General features: G+C 45.8%; 1 protein-coding gene across 4 annotated transcripts in view; it reads right to left on the bottom strand.

Annotated features, from left to right (window-relative positions):
- Nucleotides 1–3,807: 3,807 nt before the first annotated feature.
- The window catches only part of LOC138662744 (uncharacterized), a 175,536-nt gene continuing 153,630 nt past the window's right edge, over nt 3,808–25,713 (bottom strand). For all 4 annotated transcript variants that reach the window (XM_069748641.1, XM_069748638.1, XM_069748640.1 and 1 more), the window contains one exon: nt 3,808–4,018. In XM_069748641.1, the coding sequence (XP_069604742.1) occupies nt 3,944–4,018 (75 nt within the window). In that variant the 3' untranslated portion in view covers nt 3,808–3,943. The remainder of the gene's footprint in view (nt 4,019–25,713) is intronic.

Below are 25,713 nucleotides of genomic sequence, written 5' to 3'. Positions count from 1 at the left end.
TCAGAGGCTTCATGCACTTTACAGGTCACTAAGACCACAAAAGGGGCTTGTTCACCCTTTCTGACATGAGCATTTATTTCATATATATGTATACCTCCTTTTTACTTTATTCCACTCATCATTTGTAGCTATATTCATCTTGGTAAACCTTGGCATCTTCCCATATTGGTGTGGTCCATTCTATTTTTTGCATATGTTATCTCCACGGTTTTACTATATATTTTTTGTTGTTATTTTTTATCAAAAACTCATTTCAATCTGACCTTAATAAAATGCTGGATATTACATTGAAGGTGCAGGAGAATGGTTATATTTAGGCTACTTTCATGCTTCTGTCTTTTGTCCTCCGTCGCAATCCGTCGGTTTGGGAAAAAAACGGATCCTGCAAATGTGCTTACAGGGTGCGTTTTTTTGCCCATAGACTTGTATTACCGACGGATCGCGACGGATGGCCACACGCCATTTTAGACCGCGTAGCGAAAACTCTGCCCCCTTCTCCCGGACTGCAGAATGGGCAGCGGATGCGTTGAAAAACTGCATCCGTTGCCCACGTCGTGCAGTAATTTCACAATGTCTGTCGGTACATCGGCCCGATGCATTGCGACGGGCCCGTACCGACGGAAATGTGAAAGTAGCCTACACAGACATGTACCGGAAGGAGACCTCTGTCAATGCCTTGTTACATGCCTCCTCCTCCCATCTACAATCCACGATATTAGCAATTCCTACTGGACAATTCCTTCGAACACGAAGAATATGCACTTCAGATCAAATGCTTGAGAAGCAAGCCAGGGACTTGAGTGAACGCTTTAGCCAGCGTGGCTACAGTAGGCGTTCTATGAAAGGAGGATATGCAAGGGCCAAAAGGACCAACAGGAATGAGCCGTTGGGAGCTAGTAAGAAGAAGAGTAAAATGGGGGATAATCAAATAAGATTAATCTCCACCTTCAATCATAGATGGGAAGTGATGAGGGATATATTAAAGAAACTTTGGCCGATTTTGAAAACAGACTCTATCCTACAGAGGTGCCTTCCAGATTGGCCTTTGATGATAGCATGAAGAAGTAGTAACATCCAAGATATGCTGGTACATAATCATTACATAGCCAAAGTCCCAGATCCATTTAATGCCGGAAGGCAGAAAAATGGATTTTATCCATGTGGTGATTACCTGGTGTAACAACTCTGCTGGCATCACGGCATGGCCTCTCATCTCTCACACTTTCTTACCCACTGCTCCAGGTCATGATGTGGTTTCTATTTCTTGCCAGCTCCATATTCTGTGCCTCTGCTCTCTGCATGCTTCCTGGCTGTGTGTATAGGGGGCGGCACCTGAACTCTCTGGTTCTTATAGGAATCAGGTGCACCTGTCTAATCTGTTCCTGACCAGTTACCAAGAGGCCTCCAGTATTTAGTGCAGCTCCACCCAGTGGACTGGGCCTGTGCAATGTGTTAGCTCAGTTAGTGTCTAGCTTCTGATTTTGCCAGGCCTTGCTCTGTGTTACTCCCTCTCTAGTGGTCTTTCGCTGTGTTCTTGCCTTGATCTTGTTGTCCACCCTCCAGGAGGCAGAATATCCTGGTCCCTGTGTCGTTGTCCTTGTGTCTTGTTCCATTTCCTTGCCTGAACTTAGACCTATCTCTGTCTCCTTGTCTGTGGCTTCCTTCCATGCTGTGTCTTTCCTTGTATTCTCAGTCTGCTTACACTCCGCACTCTTGCGGCTCTGCCTGCTCTGCACCTTTGTGGCTTTACCTCTGCTCCGCACTCCTGCGGTTCTGCTCCGTTCTACTCTGCTCTGCTCCCGTTGCTGCAGTAATCTCTTGCTGCAGCTCCTCTCTGCATTCCTTGTGGCTCTGCTCTGCTTAGCTTCTGCGGCTGCAGTAATCTTTCTGCAGCTCCTCTCCGCATTCCTTGCGGTTCTGCTCTGCTTTGCCACTGCAGAAATCTCTTGCTGCAGCTCGTCTCCATATTCTTTGTGGTTCTGCTCTGCTTAGCTTTTATTGCTATCTCTTGCTGCACTACTGCTCCTGTCCGCAGCCTTGTGGTTGACTTCCTGTGTGAACAGGTCCCAACCTGTTCCTTCATTCTCCTTTCCTTCTGGCTTGTTTCCTTTCCTGCACCTCCTGTATGAACAGGTTCCTACCTGTTCATTCATACTACATATCCATACCTGCACCTCCTGTGTGAACAGGTCCCTACCTGTCCCATCATACACCACACCAACCTACCCTGTGTTCTCTGCCATGTCTTCCTGCCCTGTGTTCTCTGCCGTGTCTCTGCCAGCCCTTTGTTCTCTGCCGTGTCTCCGCCAGCCCTGTGTTCTCTGCCCTGGCTGCCAGCCCTGTGTTCTCTGCCATGGCTGCCAGCCCTGTGTTCTCTGCCGTGCCTGCCAGCTCTGTGTTCTCTGCCGAGTCTCTGCCAGCTCTGTGTCTCAGCCGTGCCAGCCTACTCATCTGAATCTCATCCGTGCTCATCTGCTAGTCCTGCCTGATGCCTGCACCAATCCAAGTGTTCCTGTCTACCAAGTGGGATCAGCATCCACAGCCAGACACCACCCTGGAGTAGCACCTGGCAGCTGCCTGCTGCACAAACCTGACCTCACCATCAGAGGCTCCAGTGAAAACCCAGGCAGCTGTCATAGTAATGCCCCTTCCAGGGTAGTCTGGTTTGTGGCACAGTGGGGTCACAAATCCCCCGAGCTCACATCCACCAATCAGGGCGTGAGCGTGACACCTGGTATGTTAAAATCTGGTTAGGGCCACATCTTTCACGTCATCGGATGGAAAAAATTAATTTCAAATCAGAGAATATATCAGTTGCAGTACGACTTTCGTGGTTTATTATGCAATTTGTCCATGCAATTTGATATATGTTGGTCTAACATCCCGTGAGTTGCGTGTTTGTACACGGGAACACGTAAGGGATATAATGGCATCACGTGACGTGGAAGATGAGGCTAATCTTAAACTTATTTCCAAACATTTCAGGGCATATCATAATTGTAACCCAAAAGATTTAAGGATCTGGGGCATTTTTTTGGCACTTTCTCTGATTTGGCACTCATATGTAGTGCCTAGAATTAGGTAGATAGTAATCGTTTAAGCTGCAATACGGTGCTTCCCCACAACATAGGAATAACTTACTCCATAGAGCCACAGTGCCTTTTCTGGGGTGGCTGGGGGCAGATGTTTTTAGCCGGGGGGGGCAATAACCATGGTCCCTCTCTAGGCTATTAATATCTGCCCTCAGTCACTGGCTTTACCACTCTGGCAGAGAGAATTGCGCAGGAGCTCACACCAGTTTTTTTCCGCGATTTAACCCTTTATTTTAACAGCTAGAGCCACCAAATTTTGCACACAGACACTTATAACATTAGTAATGAGGAATATGCAAAAAAATAAGGGATATGAGATGGTTTACTGTATGTAAACCATGTCTCATATCATGTCGGGTTTGGGAAGGAGATAGCAAAAGCCGGCAATTGAATTACCCCATTGACTTTCATTGGTGGATTTTTTGCGCAATACGCTGACAAACGCAGCATGCTGTGATTTTCTCAGCCCGTAAATTACAGCAGGGAAATATACGGCAGATAGGAGCTGCCCCATAGAGAATCACTAGTCCGTGTGCATTGCGTAGTTTTTGCGCCTCTCATACGTCCGTAAAACTCTCTAGTGTGACGCCGGCCTTATTGCTATCGTTACATTTTCCCTTGCTGAAGCTTTGCAATTGTGCGGCTTATTTACATTTTTATTCCTTTATTGTTTGAACTTCCCCAAACTCAGAAAATATTTTATGACGACTGAATGTATAATACAAAAAATATGTTTATTTTACAAGTATTTAAATGAAATGTTTGTGTTAGCCAGAAAATACATGAATCCAGGTGATCACAAGATGCTACAATGAAATGTGGTATGTGATGGTCCCTTGTACGATGTCATCTCACAAATGGACTGAATGGAGAGCGCTGAGGTTCCTTTCTTTTTTTTCCATGATCATATGCAGAACATTCAGGACCTAAAGCACAAATGAAACACAGATGTTATGGTTATAAAGCATTTATCTCTTATAGATGATGAGCATATGACATGGCATCCCATTACCATGTGCAATATTATACACAATATCCAAAAGATATGTACTGTATGTGTGATATATTTGCTTCATAATTATTTAGTCAGAAAATGAATGTGACATTCACATTTTACAGGATTCAGAATCTTGTTTCTAACAATCCATACAAATGCCCAGAATTGTTTGCACCTGCCACATAGAAACAAAAGTTCTCATTCATGCAATCAAAGCATTCAAAGATTCATAGCATTGGCCATTAATGGACTCCGTTTACATCTGCATTGGAACCTTCATCCCAGTTTCTGATATTTTGCCAGAGGAAATTGAGCAGCATGCTACACTGTAATATTTTGGACACCACTGCAGAAAATCCAACCCGATTAGAGTCAATGGCATCATCGAATTCCAATCATGTCCAGCCTGCAAAAGGTTTGGGACTGACAAGTTTTCATATTTTTGTTCCAATAAGTGCACAAAAATATAGATAAATAGATGAAGTGAATAAAGCCTAGCTTTGGTTAACAGATTTTAAATAGTAGCAAATAGAGATGAGAGGATCCTGCTGACCATAAGAGCTTACACTCTACAGGACAGAGAGAGAGGACCCCACTGACCATAAGAGCTTACACTCTACAGGAGAGAGAGGACCCCACTGACCATAAGAGCTTACACTCTACAGGAGAGAGAGGACCCAACTGACCATAAGAGCTTACACTCTACAGGAGAGAGAGGACCCCACTGACCATAAGAGCTTACACTCTACAGGAAAGAGAGGACCCAACTGACCATAAGAGCTTACACTCTACAGGAGAGAGAGGACCCCACTGACCATAAGAGCTTACACTCTACAGGAGAGAGGACCTCACTGACCATAAGAGCTTACACTCTACAGGAGAGAGAGGACCCAACTGACCTTAAGAGCTTACACTCTACAGGAGAGAGAGGACCCCACTGACCATAAGAGCTTACACTCTACAGGAGAGAGAGGACCCAACTGACCATAAGAGCTTACACTCTACAGGAGAGAGAGGACCCCACTGACCATAAGAGCTTACACTCTACAGGAGAGAGAGGACCCAACTGACCATAAGGGCTTACACTCTACAGGAGAGAGAGGACCCAACTGACCATAAGAGCTTACACTCTACAGGAGAGAGAGGACCCCACTGACCATAAGAGCTTACACTCTACAGGAGAGAGAGGACCCAACTGACCATAAGAGCTTACACTCTACAGGAGAGAGAGGACCCCACTGACCATAAGAGCTTACACTCTACAGGAAAGAGAGGACCCAACTGACCATAAGAGCTTACACTCTACAGGAGAGAGAGAGGACCCCACTGACCATAAGAGCTTACACTCTACAGGAGAGAGAGGACCCCACTGATCATAAGAGCTTACACTCCACAGGGGAGAGAGGACCCCACTGATCATAAGAGCTTACACTCTACAGGAGAGAGAGGACCCCACTGATCATAAGAGCTTACACTCTACAGGAGAGAGAGGACCCCACTGATCATAAGAGCTTACACTCTACAGGAGAGAGAGGACCCCACTGACCATAAGAGCTTACACTCTACAGGAGAGAGAGAAGACCACACTGACCATAAGAGCTTACACTCTACAGGAGAGGACCCCACTGACCATAAGAACTTACAATCTACAGGAGAGAGAGGACCCCACTGATCATAAGAGCTTACACTCTACAGGAGAGAGAGGACCCCATTGATCATAAGAGCTTACACTCTACAGGAGAGAAAGGACCCCACTGACCATAAGAGCTTACACTCTACAGGAGAGAGAGAAGACCCCACTGACCATAAGAGCTTACACTCTACAGGAGAGGACCCCACTGACCATAAGAACTTACACTCTACAGGAGAGAGAGGACCCCACTGACCATAAGAGCTTACACTCTACAGGAGAGAGAGAGGACCCCACTGATCATAAGAGCTTACACTCTACAGGAGAGAGAGGACCCCACTGACCATAAGAGCTTACACTCTACAGGAGAGAGAGGATCCCACTGACCATAAGAGCTTACACTCTACAGGAGAGAGAGGACCCCACTGACCATAAGAGCTTACACTCTACAGAAGAGAGAGGATCCCGCTGACCATAAGAGCTTACACTCTACAGGAGAGAGAGAGGACCCCACTGACCATAAGAGCTTACACTCTACAGGAGAGAGAGGACCCCACTGATCATAAGAGCTTACACTCCACAGGGGAGAGAGGACCCCACTGATCATAAGAGCTTACACTCTACAGGAGAGAGAGGACCCCACTGATCATAAGAGCTTACACTCTAGAGGAGAGAGAGGACCCCACTGATCATAAGAGCTTACACTCTACAGGAGAGAGAGGACCCCACTGACCATAAGAGCTTACACTCTACAGGAGAGAGAGAAGACCCCACTGACCATAAGAGCTTACACTCTACAGGAGAGGACCCCACTGACCATAAGAACTTACACTCTACAGGAGAGAGTGGACCCCACTGATCATAAGAGCTTACACTCTACAGGAGAGAGAGGACCCCACTGATCATAAGAGCTTACACTCTACAGGAGAGAGAGGACCCCACTGACCATAAGAGCTTACACTCTACAGGAGAGAGAGAAGACCCCACTGACCATAAGAGCTTACACTCTACAGGAGAGGACCCCACTGACCATAAGAACTTACACTCTACAGGAGAGAGAGGACCCCACTGACCATAAGAGCTTACACTCTACAGGAGAGAGAGGATCCCACTGACCATAAGAGCTTACACTCTACAGGAGAGAGAGAGGACCCCACTGACCATAAGAGCTTACACTCTACAGGAGAGAGAGAGGACCCCACTGATCATAAGAGCTTACACTCTACAGGAGAGAGAGGACCCCACTGACCATAAGAGCTTACACTCTACAGGAGAGAGAGGATCCCACTGACCATAAGAGCTTACACTCTACAGGAGAGAGAGGACCCCACTGACCATAAGAGCTTACACTCTACAGAAGAGAGAGGATCCCGCTGACCATAAGAGCTTACACTCTACAGGAGAGAGAGGACACCACTGACCATAAGAGCTTACACTCTACAGGAGAGAGAGGACCCCACTGATTATAAGAGCTTACACTCTACAGGAGAGAGAGGACCCCACTGACCATAAGAGCTTACACTCTACAGGAGAGAGAGGACACCACTGACCATAAGAGCTTACACTCTACAGGAGAGAGAGAGGACCCCACTGATCATAAGAGCTTACACTCTACAGGGAAGAGAGGACCCCACTGACCATAAGAACTTACACTCTACAGGAGAGAGAGGACCCCACTGACCATAAGAGCTTACGCTCTACAGGAGAGAGAGAGGACCCCACTGATGATAAGAGCTTACACTCTACAGGAGAGAGAGGACCCCACTGACCATAAGAACTTACACTCTACAGGAGAGAGAGGATCCTACTGACCATAAGAGCTTACACTCTACAGGAGAGAGAGGACCCCGCTGACCATAAGAGCTTACACTCTACAGAAGAGAGAGGATCCCGCTGACCATAAGAGCTTACGCTCTACAGGAGAGAGAGGACCCCACTGACCATAAGAGCTTACACTCTACAGGAGAGAGAGAGGACCCCACTGATCATAAGAGCTTACACTCTACAGGAGAGAGAGGACTCCACTGACTATAAGAGCTTACACTCTACAGGAGAGAGAGGACTCCACTGACCATAAGAGCTTACACTCTACAGGAGAGAGAGGACCCCACTGACCATAAGAGCTTACACTCTACAGAAGAGAGAGGACCCCACTGACCATAAGAGCTTACACTCTACAGGAGAGAGAGGACTCCACTGACCATAAGAGCTTACACTCTACAGAAGAGAGAGGATCCCGCTGACCATAAGAGCTTACACTGTACAGGAGAGAGAGAAAGGACCACATTGATCCATTCATCTTTAGTGGTAAAGAAATTGCCAGTTTGTTATTGTTAAGATTCAATTAAGATACAAGTAATTCAGCCTCTTGTATAATATATAAAAGATGAGTTCTCCACTTGTATGGTGTCTGAGAAAATGTCTCACCATGAATTAAGAATGCGTTTTTAAATTTATTTTGTGCCTCATGATTACAGGAAAAGAAATGGTTTTATGTAACCACACTAATAATAAAAAAAAAAAAATCAAAGCAAAACTTGTGAAAATTGATGATTTCTTTTCAGTTGGCATCTATTGAACATTAATGCAAAAAACAAAAGTCTACCACCATAGCAATAAATAAAGTGGAAGGCAATGATTTAATCTCAAATGTTTTTAGGCTGTTGGAGAAAAACTTCTGCACAATAAGAAACTTTAAAAATTTTTTGCAAATTAACAAAATGCAAAGTAAATGAACTAAATAGAAATCTAAATAAGCTGAAAATTTTGTGTAACTGTCATTTGCCTTCAAAACATCATCACTTCGTCCAGATACAACTGCAAAAAATCGGATTATTTATGATTAAAGTCATGAGTTTAAGTTCAAATACCATTGAAACAGAAACAGCTATGTAAGGGGTTTAAAGTTGAATGAGAAAAAAGCCAAACTCTGCTACAAAGCTTCCCTCTGCCAACAAGCTTTTTGGAGATGGAAATTTCATTCTCCAGCAGGACTTGGCACCTGTCCACACTGCCAAAAGTACCAATACCTGGTTTACAAACAACAGTATCACTGTGCTTAATTGGCAGCAAACTCGCCTGATCTTAACCCTATAGATGGTATTGTCAAGAGGAAGATGAGATACACCAGACTCAACAATGCAGATAAGCTGAGGGCTGCTATCAAAGCAACCTGGGCTTCCATAACCCCTCAGCAGGGCCACAGGCTGATTGCCTCCATGCCACGCCGCATTGATGCAATAATTGATGCAAAAGGAGCCCCAACCAAATATTGAATGCATTTACTGAACATCCATTTCAGTAGGTCAATATTTTGGATTTTAAAATCATTTTTCGAGTTGGCATTATAACTTTTGGGTTTTAATTGGCTGTAAACCCTAATCATCAACATTAACAGAAATAAACATGTGAAATAGAGCACTCTGTTTGCAAATTGTCTCTTCAGAGAGGAAGAGGATTAGAACTCTAGTGCCACCTATTGGAAGTAGCAATCCTAGCAGTCAATGTCGACCCTTTAATGAGCCTTGTCACATGACTTAGTATAATAGCCAAACCAGAATCTCAATTTACAGACACTGTGTTTCGGGGTACTGCCCCTCGTCAGTGCAAAGTCACTCTCCGCAAGGTAAACTATACTTCTTGGATCCCGGTCAGACACCTCTCAATCAGCCAAACCAGATCTCCACTTTGTACTGACGAGGGGCAGTACCCCGAAACACAGTGTCTGTAAATTGAGATTCTGGTTTGGCTATTATCCTAAGTCATGTGACAAGGCTCATTAAAGGGTCGACATTGACTGTTAGGATTGCAACTTTCAATAGGTTGCACTAGAGTTCTAGTCATCTTCCTCTCTAAAGAGACAATTTGCATATTTCCCAGAGGAGCATTGTGGCTTTAAGTCTCCTCACCTCGACATGCTTATGTCACTCTCCACAAGGAAAAACGATAATTCTTGGATCCCGGTCAGACGCCTCTCAATCAGCCAAACCAGACCTCCACTTTGCACTGACGAGGGGCAGTACCCCGAAACACAGTGTCTATAAATTGAGATTCTGGTTTGGCTATTATCCTAAGTCATGTGACAAGGCTCATTAAAGAGTCGACATTGACTGTTAGATTACTACTTCCAATAGGTGGCACTAGAGTTCTAGTCCTCTTCCTTTCTGAAGAGACAATTTGCATATTTCCCAGAGGAGCATTGTGGCTTTAAGTCTCCTCACCTCGACATGCTTATCATGTCACTCTCTGCAAGGAGAAAAGATACTTCTTGGATCAATCTGTTTGTAATGACTTTATATAACATATGAGTTTCACTTTTTGTATTGAATAACTGAAATAAATTTACTTTTTGGTGATATTCTAGTTTTGTGAGAAGCACCTGTAGATACATAATAGATATATAGAAAGACAGGTAGATAGACAGATAGATAGATAGATAGATAGATAGATAGATAGATAGATAGATAGATAGATAGATAGAAGTGCTTCTCGCAAAATTAGAATATCGCTAAAAAGTGAATTTATTTCAGTTCTTCATTACAAAAAGTGAAACTCATGTATTAGATATAGTTATTACTAGAGTTGAGCAACTTTTACTTTTTTCGGATCGAGTCGGGTTTCGCGAAACCCAACTTTGTAAAAAGTCGGGTCGGGTGAAATCGGCCGATTATTGCGAAAAGTCGGGGGCCGATTGAAACACGAAACCCAATGCAAGTCAATGGGGAATCAAAGTCGGCAGTGAGTGGAGGACAGGAAAACACCTACAGTGCCCATTTTAATGACTAAAACATCAATTCTTATTACTTAAGCTTGTCAATCTTAATTTACTTTATAATAATAGTTAGGCATTGAAAACTGGGGGTCATTTGGCTAAAGTTGTGGGGGGGTAGGGCTGGCTCAAGATTTTCGTGGGCCCAGGAAACGCGGAATACGTCACGGCGGTGGAGCAGGGAGAGGTAAGTATTTCAACTTTGCAAGTGCTGTGATCCTGAGCAAGCAGTGGGGTCCACTCGTTGGCACTGGCACAGGGCCCCTCATAGTATGGCGATGTGCTTGATGGTGGGTGGCGCCTCAGCCTGGCAGAGACACTTTTGCGTACTATGAGGGGCCCTGTGCCAGTGACGTCGCCAACGAGTATGCCCCCCACCTGATGAAGGAACCTGCACTTTCATCTGCACCTTCCTCTTTGTCCCCGTGTAAGTTGGCATAGTATGCGGGAAGGGGAACCTGACTTTCAGCAGGGTCAGAATCTGGCTGTGTAGAGTGCAAGGGGAATGTAGTGGTCTGGGTCAATGTACCAGCAGACTCATCTAGCAGCGGCTGGGCAGTGGGCAGGATGAGGAGGAAACACAGATATAGGCCCAAATAATAAAGCAGGCTAAATGGAGTTCAAAATTGGTAACAGGACTAAACAGGCAGCATTGCTTTGTTCAGTGGAGGACAACTGTAATGAGTGGTGCAGACACAGTTAGTAGGCCCAAATAATAAAGTAGGCTAAATGCAGTTCAAAATTGGTAACAGGACTAAACAGGTGGCATAGCTAGGTACGGGGGTGGGCTCCTCTGCTGAGCAGCAGATAGTGGTAGTAGGCGCAAAGTATTAACTGGTCTAAATGGAGGCCAGGGTGCCTCTATATTTTAAATATCATCTATCATTTCAACAAATTTGTATTGGCAGTGCCAATGAAGGATGTAACAGCACAGACTACACAGTGGTGGAGCAGGGAGAGTTAAGTATTGCAAGTGGTAGAGCACTGTTCGAGCTGGGGGGGAACACTCTCTTGTGGGCGGCGGTACTGGCACAGGGCCCCTCATATATTGACGGTGTGTCTGACGTTGGTTGTGCACCACCACCGTCAGAGACACTTCATTGTACTATGAAGGACCCTGTGCCAGTGCCGTCGCCCAAGAGTGGGCCCACCAACCTGTCCAGGCAAACGGCACTTGCACGGGTGCCTGCGCCAGGTGGTGACCACAGCCCTGTGGGGGGAGTCAGCCCATTTAGGGAGGTATAAAAATGGCCTATGGTGGACATTCAGCAGCTGCAAATGGAGGAATTGGAGAAGTCAGTAAGAGGAGGCCAAAAGCAAGACATGTTTCCGGCAAGCTACGTGTCAGCAGGGGAAGGTGGGACAAAATAATTTGAAATCCATGATTAGTTCATTTTAATTAAGGTTAGATCATCAACATTTTGGGTAGCCAGATGTGCCTTTTTTTTGGTCAGTATTGAACCAGCAGCACTGAAGACTCTTTCTGATAGCACACTAGAAGCAGGGCAAGCGAGCTCCTGTAATGCACATTCTGCCAATTCGGGCCAGGTGTCTAGTTTAGATGCCCAGTAATCAAAGGGGAAAGACCTGTGAGGGAGAACATCGATAAGGGAGGAAAAGTAGTTTGTAACCATAATGGACAAATGCTTTCTCCTGTCACTTTGAATTGATGCAGCAGTACCTGTCGTGTCTGCGGTTATTGCGAAATCACTCCACAAGCTGGTCATAAAACCCCTCTGTCCAACGCCACTTCGGATTTGTGCACCTCTAACACCTCTGCCATGTTGCCCCCTACGGCTCGTGTGAGAACCATCACCGCCGCTGTGTGCTGGGAATGCCTGAACCAAACGGTCTACAAGAGTTACTTGTTTGGTAGCCAATATTTGCTCAAGGTTCTCAAGTGGCATGATATTTTGTAATTTTCCTTTATATGGTGGATCCAGGAGGTAGGCCAACCAGTAATCGTCATCGGTCATAATTTTGATAATGCGGGGGTCCCTTTTTAGGATACGCAAGGCATACTCTGCCATGTGGGCCAATGTTCCAGGTGTCAGTTCACTGCTTGTGCTGGGTTGAGGAGCACTTTCTTGCAAATCAACATCACTTGTGTCCTGCTAAAACCCTGTACCTGACCTTGCAACGCCACCAATTTTTATTGTCCCCTGAGAAGCATCCTCCTCCCATAAATATTCATCCCCATCCTCCTCCTCCTCCTCTTCGTCTGCCACCTCGTCCAGGAGAGTTCCCTGAGCAGACAATGACTGACTGTCATCAAGGCTTCCCTCCTCCTCCGCTGCAGATGCAAGCTCCTTAATGTGCATCAAACTTTGCATCAGCAGACGCATTAGTGGGATGCTCATGCTTATGATGGCATCATCTGCACTTACCAGCCATGTGCATTCCTCAAAACACTGAAGGACTTGACAGAGGTCTTGTAGCTTCAACCACTGCACACCAGACAACTCCATGTCTGCCATCCAAGTGCCTGCCCGTGTATGTGTATCCTCACACAAATTAATCACAGCACGCCTCTGTTCGCACAGCCTCTGAACCATGTGCAGTGCGGAGTTCCACCTTGTTGCAACGTCGATTATTAGGCGGTGCTGGGGAAGATTCAGCGATCGCTGATGGTTCAGCATACGGCTGGAGTGTACGGGCGCACCTTCGCATCTTCAGGAGCAGGGCTGGTAACTCAGGATAGGATAATTTTTGAGGAAGCACTGCACCACCAGGTTCAAGGTGTGAGCCAGGCAAGGTATGTGTTTAAGTTCTGAAAGGGCTATGGCAGCCATAAAATTCCTTCCGTTTTCACTGACTACCTTGCCTGCTTCAAGATGTACACTGCCCAGCCATGACTGAGTTTGTTGCTGCAAATACTCGGCCAGTACTTCTGCGGTGTGTCTGTTGTCGCTCAAACACTTCATTTGTAAGACAGCCTGCTGACGCTTACCACTAGCTGTTCGATAATGGGACACCTCGTGTGCAACACTGGCATGGAGTGTTCGTGTGACTGCGCTCTGTGGACGAGCTTTCGCTTCTGGAGGAGGAGGAGGAGGGGTGGCGAATGCCTACAGCCAACTGTTTCCTAGACCGTGGGCTAGGCAGAACTGTCCCATTATGGCTGTCCCCTGTGGACCCTGCATCCACCACATTAACCCAGTGCGCCGTGATGGGCATGTAACATCCCTGGCCATGCCTACTAGTCCATGCATCTGTTGTGAGGTGCACCTTTCCATTGACTGATTGCCTCAGTGCATGGACAATGCGGTCTTTGACATGCTGGTGGAGGGCTGGGATGGCTTTTCTCGCAAAGAAGTGCCGACTGGGTAGGTCATAGCGTGGTACTGCGTAGGCCATCAGGTCTTTAAAAGCTTCGCTTTCAACCAACAGGTAGGGCATCATCTCTAACGAGATTAGTATAGCAATGTGGGCGTTCAAACCCTGGGTACGTGGATGAGAGGATGAGTACTTTCTTTTCCTAACGAGAGTCTCTTGTAGGGTGAGCTGGACTGGAGAGGTGCATATGGTGGAACTAGCGGTGGTGGTGGTGGACATGGCGGATTGAGAGAGGGTTGGTGATGGTATTCTTGATGTTGGCCTACCTACAGTGTTTCCTACCAATAACCTTGTGATTCCCTGACTGCTTTGGCTTTGCGACGATACCTCCACATTTGCTGCTGGTGGTGTCCTAACCAGTGGGCTTACAGTAAGGGAAGCAATGTAGCATTGCTGACTACCTTCATTCTGAGCAGGTGCACCAACGGTACGGGACGTTTGGTAGTTAGTCCAGGCTTGCAAGTGCATACTGGTTAAATGTCTAAGTATGCACGTTTTATTTAAATTTTGTAGATTCTTCCCTCTGCTAAAGGTCTTTGAGCATTATTAATATTCAAAAAGGGGACAAAAACTGAACTCGGTAATTATAGGCCAGTAAGCTAAACCTCGACTGTGGGTAAAATCCTGGAGGGCATTCTAAGGGATGCTATACTGGAGTATCTGAATGGGAATAACCTCATGACCCAGTATCAGCATGGGTTTACTAGGGACCGTTCATGCCAGACTAATTTGATCAGTTTCTATGAAGAGGTAAGTTCCGGACTGGACCAAGGGAACCCAGTGGATGTATAGTGTATATGGACTTTTCAAAAGCTTTTGATACGGTGCCACACAAAAGGTTGATACATAAAATGAGAATAATGGGGATAGGGGAAAATATGTGTAAGTGGGTTGAGAGCTGGCTCAGGGATAGGAAACAAAGGGTGGTTATTAATGGAGCACACTCGGACTGGGTAGTGGTTAGCAGTGGGGTACCACAGGGGTCAGTATAGGGCCCTCTTCTTTTTAACATATTTATTAATGACCTTGTAGGTGGCATTCAGAGTAGAATTTCAATATTTGCAGATGACACTTAACTCTGCAGGGTAATTAATACAGAGGAGGACAATTTTATATTACAGGATGATTTATGTAAACTAGAAGCTTGGGCTGATAAATGGCAAATGAGCTTTAATGGGGATAAATGTAAGGTCATGCACTTAGGTAGAAGTAATAAGATGTATAATTATGTGCTTAATTCTAAAGCTCTGGGCAAAACCGTCAATGAAAAAGACCTGGGTGTATGGGTGGATGACAAACTCATATTCAGTGGCCAGTGTCAGGCAGCTGCTACAAAGGCAAATAAAATAATGGGATGCATTAAAAGAGGCATAGATGTTCATGAGGAGAACATAATTTTACCTCTATACAAGTCACTAGTTCGACCACACTTAGAATACTGTGCACAGTTCTGGTCTCCGTGTATAAGAAAGACATAGCTGAACTAGAGCGGGTGCAGAGAAGAACGACCAAGGTTATTAGAGGACTGGGGGGTCTGCAATACCAACATAGGTTATTACTAGTGTTGAGCGATACCGTCCGATACTTGAAAGTATCGTATCGGATAGTATCGGCCGATACCCGAAAAATATCGGATATCGCCGATACCGATATCCGATACCAATACAAGTCAATGAGACATCAAGTATCAGAAGGTATTCTCATGGTTCCCAGGGTCTGAAGGAGAGGAAACTCTCCTTCAGGCCCTGGGATCCATAGGGATGTGTAAAATAAAGAATTAAAATAAAAAATATTGATATGCTCACCTCTCCGGCGGCCCCTGGACATCACGCTGGTAACCGGCCGGCTTCTTTGTTTAGAATGAGCGCCTTTAGGACCTGCGAATGACGTCGCAGCTTCTGATTGGTCGCGTGCCGCCCATGTGACCGGCACGCGACCAATCAGAAGCCGCGACGTCATTCGCAGGTCCTTAATTCCTAGAATTAGGAGTTTTGTGAATGAGAATGACGTCGCGGCTTCTGATTGGTCGCGTGCCGGTCACATGGGCGGCACGCGACCAATCAGAAGCCGCAACGTCATTCGCAGGTCCTAAAGGCGCTCATTTTAAACAAAGAAGCCGGCCGGTTACCAGCGTGATGTCCAGGGGCCGCCGGAGAGGTGAGCATATCAATATTTTTTATTTTAATTCTTTATTTTACACATCCCTATTGATCCGATACCGATACCCGAGACCACAAAAGTATCGGATCTCGGTATCGGAATTCCGATACCGCAAGTATCGGAATGCTCAACACTAGTTATTACACTTGGGGCTATTTAGTTTGGAAAAACGAAGACTAAGGGGTGATCTTATTTTAATGTATAAATATATGAAGGGACAGTACAAAGACCTTTCTGATGATCTTTTTAATCATAGACCTGAAACAGGGACAAGGGGGCATCCTCTACGTTTGGAGGAAAAAAGGTTTAAGCATAATAACAGACGCGGATTCTTTACTGTAAGAGCAGTGAGACTATGGAACTCTCTGCCGTATGATGTTGCAATGAGTGATTCATTACTTAAATTTAAGAGGGGACTGGATACATTTCTTGAAAAGTATAATGTTACAGGGTATATACACTAGATTCCTTGATAGGGCATTGATCCAGGGAAATAGTCTGATTGCTGTATGTGGAGTCGGGAAGGAATTTTTTTTCCCCAAGGTGGAGCTTACTCTTTGCCACATGGGTTTTTTTTTTGCCTTCCTCTGGATCAACATGTTAGGGCATGTAAGGTTAGGCTATGGGTTGAACTAGATGGACTTAAAGTCTTCCTTCAACCTTAATAACTATGTAACTATGAAGTATATCCACTTTGTGAGAATTTGAATCTCCCCTTTTTTATTGGGAGACTGAACCAAAACTCAGGCCCAGTGTATATAACAACGCAATCTAAGTGGCAGAAAGTGGCTGGCTGATATACGACAAACTAACAGGACTGAAGTATATCCACTTTGTGAGAATTTGAATTTCCCTTTTTTTGGGGGGAGACTGAACCAAACCTCAGACCCAGTGTATAAAACAACACAATATATGTGGCAGAAAGTGACTGACTGATATACGACAAACTAACAGGACTGAAGTATATCCACTTTGTAAGAATTTGAATCTCACTTTTTTGGGGGGAGACTGAACCAAAAGTCAGGCCCAGTGCATAAAACAACACAATGTAAGTGGCAGAAAGTGGCTGGAAGATATATGAAAAAATACAAGGACTGTAGTGCAATTTCAATCTCCCTACAATGATCTCAGGTAAAGTATGGCAGCAATAAAAAGGACTGGTGCACACAAAAGTGTGGACAAATAAACAAGATAACTGTGTAGAAAGGAGCAACAGGATTTTTGCTTTTAAAAAAAGCAGTTGGTTTGCACAGCGGCGTGCAAACAGCAATGTAGCTATCAGGGAGCCTTATAAGGCAGCCTAATAAGCTACAGAGATGATGCACAAAAATATAAACTCCACTGTCCCTGCAAAATAATTGTGGTGTTGGACAGTGGAAATCGCTACAGCACAAGCAGTTTCGGGGGTTAATCTTCCCTCCCTAATGCTATCTCTTCATCTGGTGAAGCTGCAGCAACCTCTCCCTATGCTAAGATCGGCAGCAGTAAGATGGCGGTCGGTGTGCACGCCCCTTTATAGCCCTGTGACGACGCAGAAAGCAAGCCAATCACTGTAATGCCCTTCTCTAAGATGGTGGGGCCTGAGACCTATGTCATCACGCTGCCCACACTCTGCGTCCACCTTCATTGGCTGAAAAATGGCGCTGAAAGCGTCATATGAAATGCGACTTTTGTGCGCAGTCGCTGACCTCATGGACGATCGTACACTAGGATCGGGTCGGGTTTCATGAAACTTGACTTTGCCGAAAGTCGGCGATTTTTGAATTTGTCCGATCCGTTTCGCTCAACCCTAGTTATTACAAACAGAGCGATGTATTTCAAGTGTTTTTCTCTGATCGCCCATGACGGCACCACGGAGAGAGGGGATCCGCCCACCAAGGACAGGAAACCTACGGATAAAAAGGCGGTACCACTCTCCTGCATCAGTTGGTTTCCTGTCCTTGATGGGAGACCTACGGACTTACCAGTCAGCGTTGGAATTCCGGGGCCAACCAGTCCGATTCAGGCAGCTGGGGTCCCTCTGCCTCGGCTGGGGTGGTGACCCGAGGCACCACCGCTGGGGGCTAGTAGGCCTCAAGGGTGCGTGGAGGAGGTGACAAGGAGTTCGCGGTCACCTCCTCAGGTAAGATGCAGCAGCGGCAACATCCAGGGGGGTCCCTCTGTGGTTGCGGGAGGTGCGGCGTGGCCCTCCCCTAGCACGCGTCAGCCTGCACACTGCAACGCCATCGGGCTTGCAGAGCCGCGCAATAAGGGTCTGCATAGGACCGGGGGTGCCGGTCAGCAGCGCCATATCTGTACTCCGGGCGCCATCTTGGAAAGTCGGCGCATGCCCGGAGCTGCGCTGGTCTCGCGAGACGCCGGGGCGCCGTGGAAGCAACTGCGCAGGCGTCGGCGTTCGGCGCTCCTCGCCGTAGTCTGGACGCTCCATAGATCCCAACATGACGCTTAGGCATTTCTACAAGACGCAGGAGCGTCTGCGCAGGCGCCGGCGTTTCAGCGCTCCTCGTGCCGGCCGGGCGCTACTGCGCAGGCGCCGGAGAAGGAAAAAAAAAATATATATAAAAATAAAAAAAAAAAAAAAAAAGGGGAGCGACGGGAAAGTTTAAATGGGAGGATTTACTTCCCCCAGTGGCTCTGCAGTATATTGGCAGGAGCCTCAGGAGCAGTCGTGTCAGCGCCAGCGCAGCAAGTGTGTTTTTGCGCAGACCGGCAGCAGCAGTATGAGCGACCCGGCATCTCCCTTGCCTGAATCACCTCCACCTATAGCATCGCCGCAGCAGCAAAAAAGGCGACAGCAGAAAAGTTACCAGGACACCAGCAAAGAACGCCAAAGGTCTCAACACAGCAAGGAGTCCAGCACGGCGTCGGGGAAAAAGCCAGAGGCTGAGAATTCCCAACCGGTATTTATGGGTCCTGGAGGTGGTAAGTTGATCTTCGTGAAAGTTAGAGACAGTAAGATTATTATTTGTCTCTTTTAGGGGAGGAAAAGCGTAGGTAAAACCAAGCACAAAGTCTGTGCCATCTGTAAAGAGGATCTTCCACTCGCCTGGGAAAAGCAGCTATGTAATTCCTGCATACAGCAGACAGTATCAGAAAGCCTGCCCGGGTTTGCAACAGATCTTAAAAACCTGATTAAAGAGCAGGTGGAAGACACCTTTAAATCCCTTAAAAGGGGAAAAAAACGGAGAAGGACCAGACACAGGTCCCCGTCCCCAGTCTCTAAATCTGACAGCGATAGTGCGAGTTCGGTATCCTCCGACTCCTCCTCCGCATCTTCGTCATCCACTTCTTCTTCAGGAGGTCACAATTGTTTCCCATTAGAGGACACTGATGGCCTCATAAAGGCAGTGAGGAGTACTATGGGGTTAGTAGACTCCCACCCTAAAAAATCAGCACAAGACATTATGTTTGGGGGCTTAGAACAAAAAAAGAGAAGAGCTTTTCCGCTTAATGAAGCAATTGCAGCGTTAATCAAAAAGGAATGGAAAAAACCCATGAAAAAGACTCTCCTAACTCCCAAAAGGAAATACCCCTTTGAGGATGAATCTTGCTCCTTTTGGGAAAAACCCTCCAAATTAGATGTAGCAATAGCGAAAGCATCAAAGAAATTCGCTCTCCCGTTTGAGGATATGGGGGTCCTAAAAGACCCTATGGACAAGAAGGCGGATGCCTTCCTCAAGGGCTCTTGGGAGTCAGCGGGAGGAGGCCTGAAACCGGCAGTGGCAGCAGCATGCACATCTCGCTCCCTAATGATCTGGTTGAATCAACTAGAGGGTCAATTAAAGGGGAAAACTTCCCGAGACTTGATACTGAAGACATTACCCGTAATAAGGGGAGCTGCGGCCTTTCTGGCTGACGCCTCGGCAGACTCTATAAGATTAGCTGCCAGGTCGGCAGTATTTGCTAATGCGGCCAGGCGTGCCCTCTGGCTTAAGAATTGGCCTGACGATCTACAAACAAAAACAAAATTGTGTACTATCCCCTGCGAAGGGGAGTTTTTGTTCGGTTCCACATTAGATGATATCTTGGAAAAAGCAGGGGACAAGAAAAAGTCCTTTCCCTCTCTAGGTCTCCCCTCTTACCGGAAGCCCTTTCGGAACAAGAGGTTTTTCCGTAAGAACCCTGGGAGAGGCCAGGGAAAGTGGGAGGATAAGAGGAACAAGAACAAGGGGTTCATATTTAACAAAAACCCCAGCGATACCAAGAAGCCTTCTCAATGAAGGTTCGCCCCAGGTGGGAGGGAGATTATCTCTCTTTCTCCCAGCCTGGAAAAAGATTACCTCCAGTCAATGGATTCTAAACATCATAGAATCAGGTCTGAGGCTGACATTCAAAAAATGCCCCCGTCCCTCTTTTACGATGACATCTATAAGATCTTCGTCAGAAGAACAGCTGGCACTGGAAAACGAGGTCATCGGGCTAGTAAAAAAGGGAGTACTCCTGGAGGTTCCCCCACAAGAAAGAGGGCAAGGGTACTATTCCCCTCTATTCCTGAGGAAGAAACCAGACGGTTCCTTCAGGACCATTATAAATCTAAAAAAACTAAACGATTACTTGGAGGTTCAAGCATTCAAGATGGAAACGATAAAATCATCTATCAAAATGTTGTTTCCCCAATGCTTCATGGTGGTCCTGGACCTAAAGGACACATATTATCACGTCCCAATACACAAGGATCACCAGAGGTTCCTCAGGATGGCAGTGCACATCAGTGGAGTCCTAAATCACTTCCAATTTTCAGCTCTACCATTTGGCCTTGCCATAGCCCCGAGGGTTTTCACAAAGCTGATAGCAGAGGTAATGGCTCACCTCAGGGAAGAAAATACCCTAATCGTTCCATATCTGGACGATTTCTTGGTGATAGACTCCTCCCCGCAACATTGCGAGGATCAACTGGTAATAGTGATGCATTCTTTAAAGGAGTTGGGTTGGCTAATAAACATAGAGAAATCCAGACTAATGCCTTCCCAGGTCCGGGAGTACCTAGGTCTCACTCTAGACTCCAAAAAGATGGAGTGTCGGCTCCCAGAGAACAAGATACAAAAACTAAAAAGTTTAGTATCAAGAACCCAATCTCTCCCCTCCATAACACTCCGTCAGGCCATGTCCCTCTTAGGCTCCATGACCTCTTGCATTCCAGCGGTCCAGTGGGCCCAATTACATTCAAGAGTCCTTCAATGGCAGATATTATCGGAGCAAATCCATCTAGGAGGGCATTTAGACGGGCAGTTGACTCTATCTCCTCGCACCAATCACTCTCTAACATGGTGGAAATCGCAGGAAAATCTTTCCCAGGGAGTCCCATGGGTAATTCAGGTCTCGAAAGTCCTGACTACAGATGCAAGCCCTTCAGGGTGGGGGGCCCATCTGGGCGACCTAGTAGCCCAGGGCATTTGGTCTCCATCTCTTGTAAACAAATCCTCCAACATGAAGGAACTCCTTGCAGTAAAATTTGGCCTTCAAGAATTCTTAGGGGACCTTCACTCTCACCACGTAAGAGTAATGTCGGACAACCGGGTGGTAGTATCTTACCTAAATCACCAGAGGGGTACCCGTTCCAAAAATCTAATGGAAGTGACCGACTCAATCCTGCAAATAGCCGAGAGCAACCTCTTATCCCTAACAAGCCTACACATAAGGGGAGTAGACAATTACAAAGCAGACTTCCTCAGCCGGTCCAGCCTAAAACAGGGGGAATGGGAACTAAATCGATCAATATTCACCCAGATCACAGAAAGATGGGGTGTTCCCAAAATGGATCTCTTTGCGAGCCATCTAAACAAAAAAGTAGCCTCCTTTTGCTCCCTATCTCCTCTGGGGAACCCAGTAGCTGTGGACGCTTTCCTGATATCTTGGGGTCAACATCTTGTCTATGCCTTCCCTCCTCTTATTCTGATTCCAGCAGTGCTGAGGAAGATTCGGGAGGACGGGGCGCTGGTCATCTTAATTGCCCCGTTCTGGCCGAAGAGACCTTGGTTCTCATGGATGAGGAAGATGTCAATATCCGACCCTTGGGTATTACCAGACCTTCAGGATCTATTGTCGCAGGGCCCAGTCTGTCATCCACGAGTCAAGAACTTGCACTTGACAGCTTGGCTCTTGAAAGGAAATTATTAGAGAGCAGGGGGTTCTCTCCGGGGCTAATCTCAACTCTGTTACAAAGTAGGAAGCCGGTTACAACAAAACAATACGGCAAGGTATGGAAAAAATTTCTGTCTTCTTCAGGTGTAAGAATAGGGAAAGAAATTCCCCTTACTTCCATACTAGAATTCCTACAAAATGGGTTGGAGATGGGGTTAGCCACTAGTACCCTAAAAGTTCATGTGGCAGCTTTGGGAGCCCTATTCAATTTTGACTTAGCTTCAAACAGATGGGTTTCTAGATTTATTAGGGCAGCAGGAAGATCGAGGCCTCTTCCAGTAAAAGTTGTTCCTCAATGGGACTTAAACTTGGTCCTTAAAGCCCTGACTAGTACTCCATTTGAACCATTACGCGAAGCTTCACTGAAAAATCTATCTCTAAAAACTGCTCTGTTAGTCGCCCTCACTTCTGCCCGTAGGGTTAGCGACTTACAGGCTCTCTCAGCTAATCCTCCCTACACACAATTTCTAGAGGATAGAGTCATTTTAAAAACAGACCCAGCATATCTACCGAAAGTGGCTTCAAAATTTCACAGGTCCCAAGAGATATCTCTCCCCTCCTTCTTTCCCAACCCTAAAAATAAGGAGGAACAAACATTACATACACTAGATGTAAAAAGGTGTCTCTCACATTACCTAGAAGCCACTAGAGAGAGTAGGGAGGATCCCTCTCTGTTTGTGTGTTTCCAGGGTCCCCGGAAGGGGAAAAAAGCATCCAAAGCCACCATAGCAAGAAGGATCACGGACGCAATCAGTCTCTCATACTCGGCAAGTGGGATGTCCGTTCCCGGGGAGGTTAAGGCTCACTCAACAAGGGCAGTAGCGACTTCCTGGGCGGAGAAGGCCGGAGCTTCCATAGACCAGATATCTAGAGCTGCTACCTGGTCTTCACCATCCACATTCTATAGGCACTATAGATTGGACCTAATCTCCTCTTCAGACCTTACTTTCGGTAAAAGGGTTCTGGAGGCAGTGGTCCCTCCCTGAATGTACTAACTATGCAATTCTCTCCGTGGTGCCGTCATGGGCGATCAGAGAAAAATATAGTTCTTACCGATAACGGTATTTCTCTGAGCCCATGACGGCACCCGTACATTCCCTCCCTTCACTTATGGGTGTGCACATCAAATTAGTGCCATAGTCTATTCATAGTCTTTAAACACGCGGTATCTCGTTATAATAAACAGTTAAAATTTACAAATGTTTTAGTAGTCTCCCATCGTTCTCTATGTAAAACAACTGATGCAGGAGAGTGGTACCGCCTTTTTATCCGTAGGTTTCCTGTCCTTGGTGGGCGGATCCCCTCTCTCCGTGGTGCCGTCATGGGCTCAGAGAAATACCGTTATCGGTAAGAACTATATTTTTTTCTGTTAATGTTGATGATTATGGCTTACAGCCAATGAAAACTCAAAAGATATTATCTCAGTAAATCACAATAATTAACACAAACACCTGCAAAGGCTTCCTAAGCTCCACAATCATGAGGGATGACTTCTTACCTTGACAGATGTCCAGAAAGCAGTTATTGACTACTCCACAAGGTAGGCCACAAAAGGTCATTGCTAAAGAAGCTGGCTGTTCACAGATTGCTTTATCCAAGCATATCAATGTAAAGTTGAGTGGAAGGAAAAAGTGTGGTAGAAAAAGGTGCACATGCAACCGGGATAACCGCAGCCTTAAAGGGATTGTTAAGAAAAGGCCATTCAAAAATTTGGAGAACATTCACAAGGAGTGGACTGCTGCTGGAGTCATTGCTTCAAGAGCCACGACACACAGAACATGGGCTACGAGGGTCGCATTCCTTGTGTCAAGCCACTCATTCTAATAATAATAATAATCTTTACTTTTATATAGCGCTAACATATTCCGCAGCGCTTTACAGTTTTGCACACATTATCATCGCTATCCCCGATGGGGCTCACAATCTAAATTCCCTGTCAGTATATCTTTGTAAGAAGAAACCGGAGTGCCCGGAGGAAACCCACTCAAATACGGGAAAACATACAAACGCCTTGCAGATGTTGTCCTTGGTGGGATTTGAACCCAGGATTCCAGTGCTGCAAGCCTGCAGTGCTAACCACTGAGCCACCGTGCTACCCACTCATGAACAATAGACAACACCAGAAGCGTCTTACTTGGGCCATGGAGAAAAAGAACTGGGCTGTTGCTCACTAGTCCAAAGTGTTGTTTTCAGATGAAAGTTCATTTTGCATTTCATTTGGAAATCAAGGTCCCAGAGTTTAGAGGAAGAGTGGAAAGTCCACAATCCAAGCTGCTTGGCGTCTAGTGTGAAACTCCCACAATCAGTCATGGTTTGGGGAGCCATGTCGTCTGATGGTGTAGGTCCACTGTGTTTTATCAAGACCAAAGTCAGTGCAGCCGTCTACCTGGAAATTTTAAGGCACTTTTTGCTTCCCTCTGCCGACAAGCTTTTTGGATATGGAAATGTCATTCTCCAGCAGGACTTGGCTCCTGTCCACATGGCCAAAAGTACCAAAACCAAAACCTGGTTTATAAGCAACAGTATCACTGTGCTTGATTGGCAGTAAACTCGCCTGACATTAACCCCATAGAGAATCTATGGTGTATTGTCAAGAGAAAGATGATAGACACCAGACCCCACAATGCAGATGAGCTGAAGGCTGCTATCAAAGCAACCTGGTACAAAAAACAAAGATCGGTCACAGGAGCACTGACGGATGCTCAAACAACAAGTATAGTTTAACCACAACGTGTTTCGACGGGAATACCGTCTTCCTCAGGTGGGAGTTTATTGTTAGAAACAGGAAGGCAGTATTTAAATGATAGACAGCCAATCACAGCGCTGTTGACAATTAACAAATTTAAAAGAACAGTCACATAACAAAACAGTCACATATAAAATTGGTCACAATAGTGCGGCTAGAAAAACAAAAAACAACCCAAAACATTAAAACAATAAAATTTAATAAAAAGTCTTTTATGTATGTAAAAAAATATAAATTAAAATATTATGAGATGTCACCTATACTAAAGATCACGTCATTCAATGATTTCTGCTCCTATCTGGTTATTTTTTCAATCATTAGATTCAATCCCTCAGGGGTTAATGTGCCAAGTTTAAAGATCCAAAAACTTTCTCTATTAATGAGACTACTAAAACGATCTGCCACAGTGTCAGGTATGTGGTCATTAATAGTTAATTTTGACGTATTTAAATCCTTATGGTGCACCGTTAAGAAATGTTTAGAAAGGCTATGTAAAAGGAAGCCATTCTGAATGTTTTGGCGATGTTTGTTAAGCCTAGCATGCATTGTTTGTATGGTTCGGCCTACATATAGTAGACCGCAACCACATTCTAAGAAATAAACCACATAAGTGGATTGACAATTTACATGAAAATTGATTTTATAAGTGGTACCTGTGACATTAGATTTAAAATCAGTTACCCCATTCAAAATGGAAGTGCAGCCAAGACATTTTGGGTTCTACATCAAAAACACCCAGGGTTCAAGGATGCCAGATGAGAGGAGGAGGGTCCTGTTCCTAAGGTAATACTACCGGGTGCAATGAGATTCCGCAGTGTACGGTTTCTGCGAAATATCGTTGTG

This window comes from Ranitomeya imitator, chromosome 2 (assembly GCF_032444005.1).
Source record: "Ranitomeya imitator isolate aRanImi1 chromosome 2, aRanImi1.pri, whole genome shotgun sequence".
NCBI lineage: Eukaryota > Metazoa > Chordata > Amphibia > Anura > Dendrobatidae > Ranitomeya > Ranitomeya imitator.
Note: the sequence above shows the minus strand (reverse complement) of the source record. Positions and strands in the feature narration are given on the sequence as shown.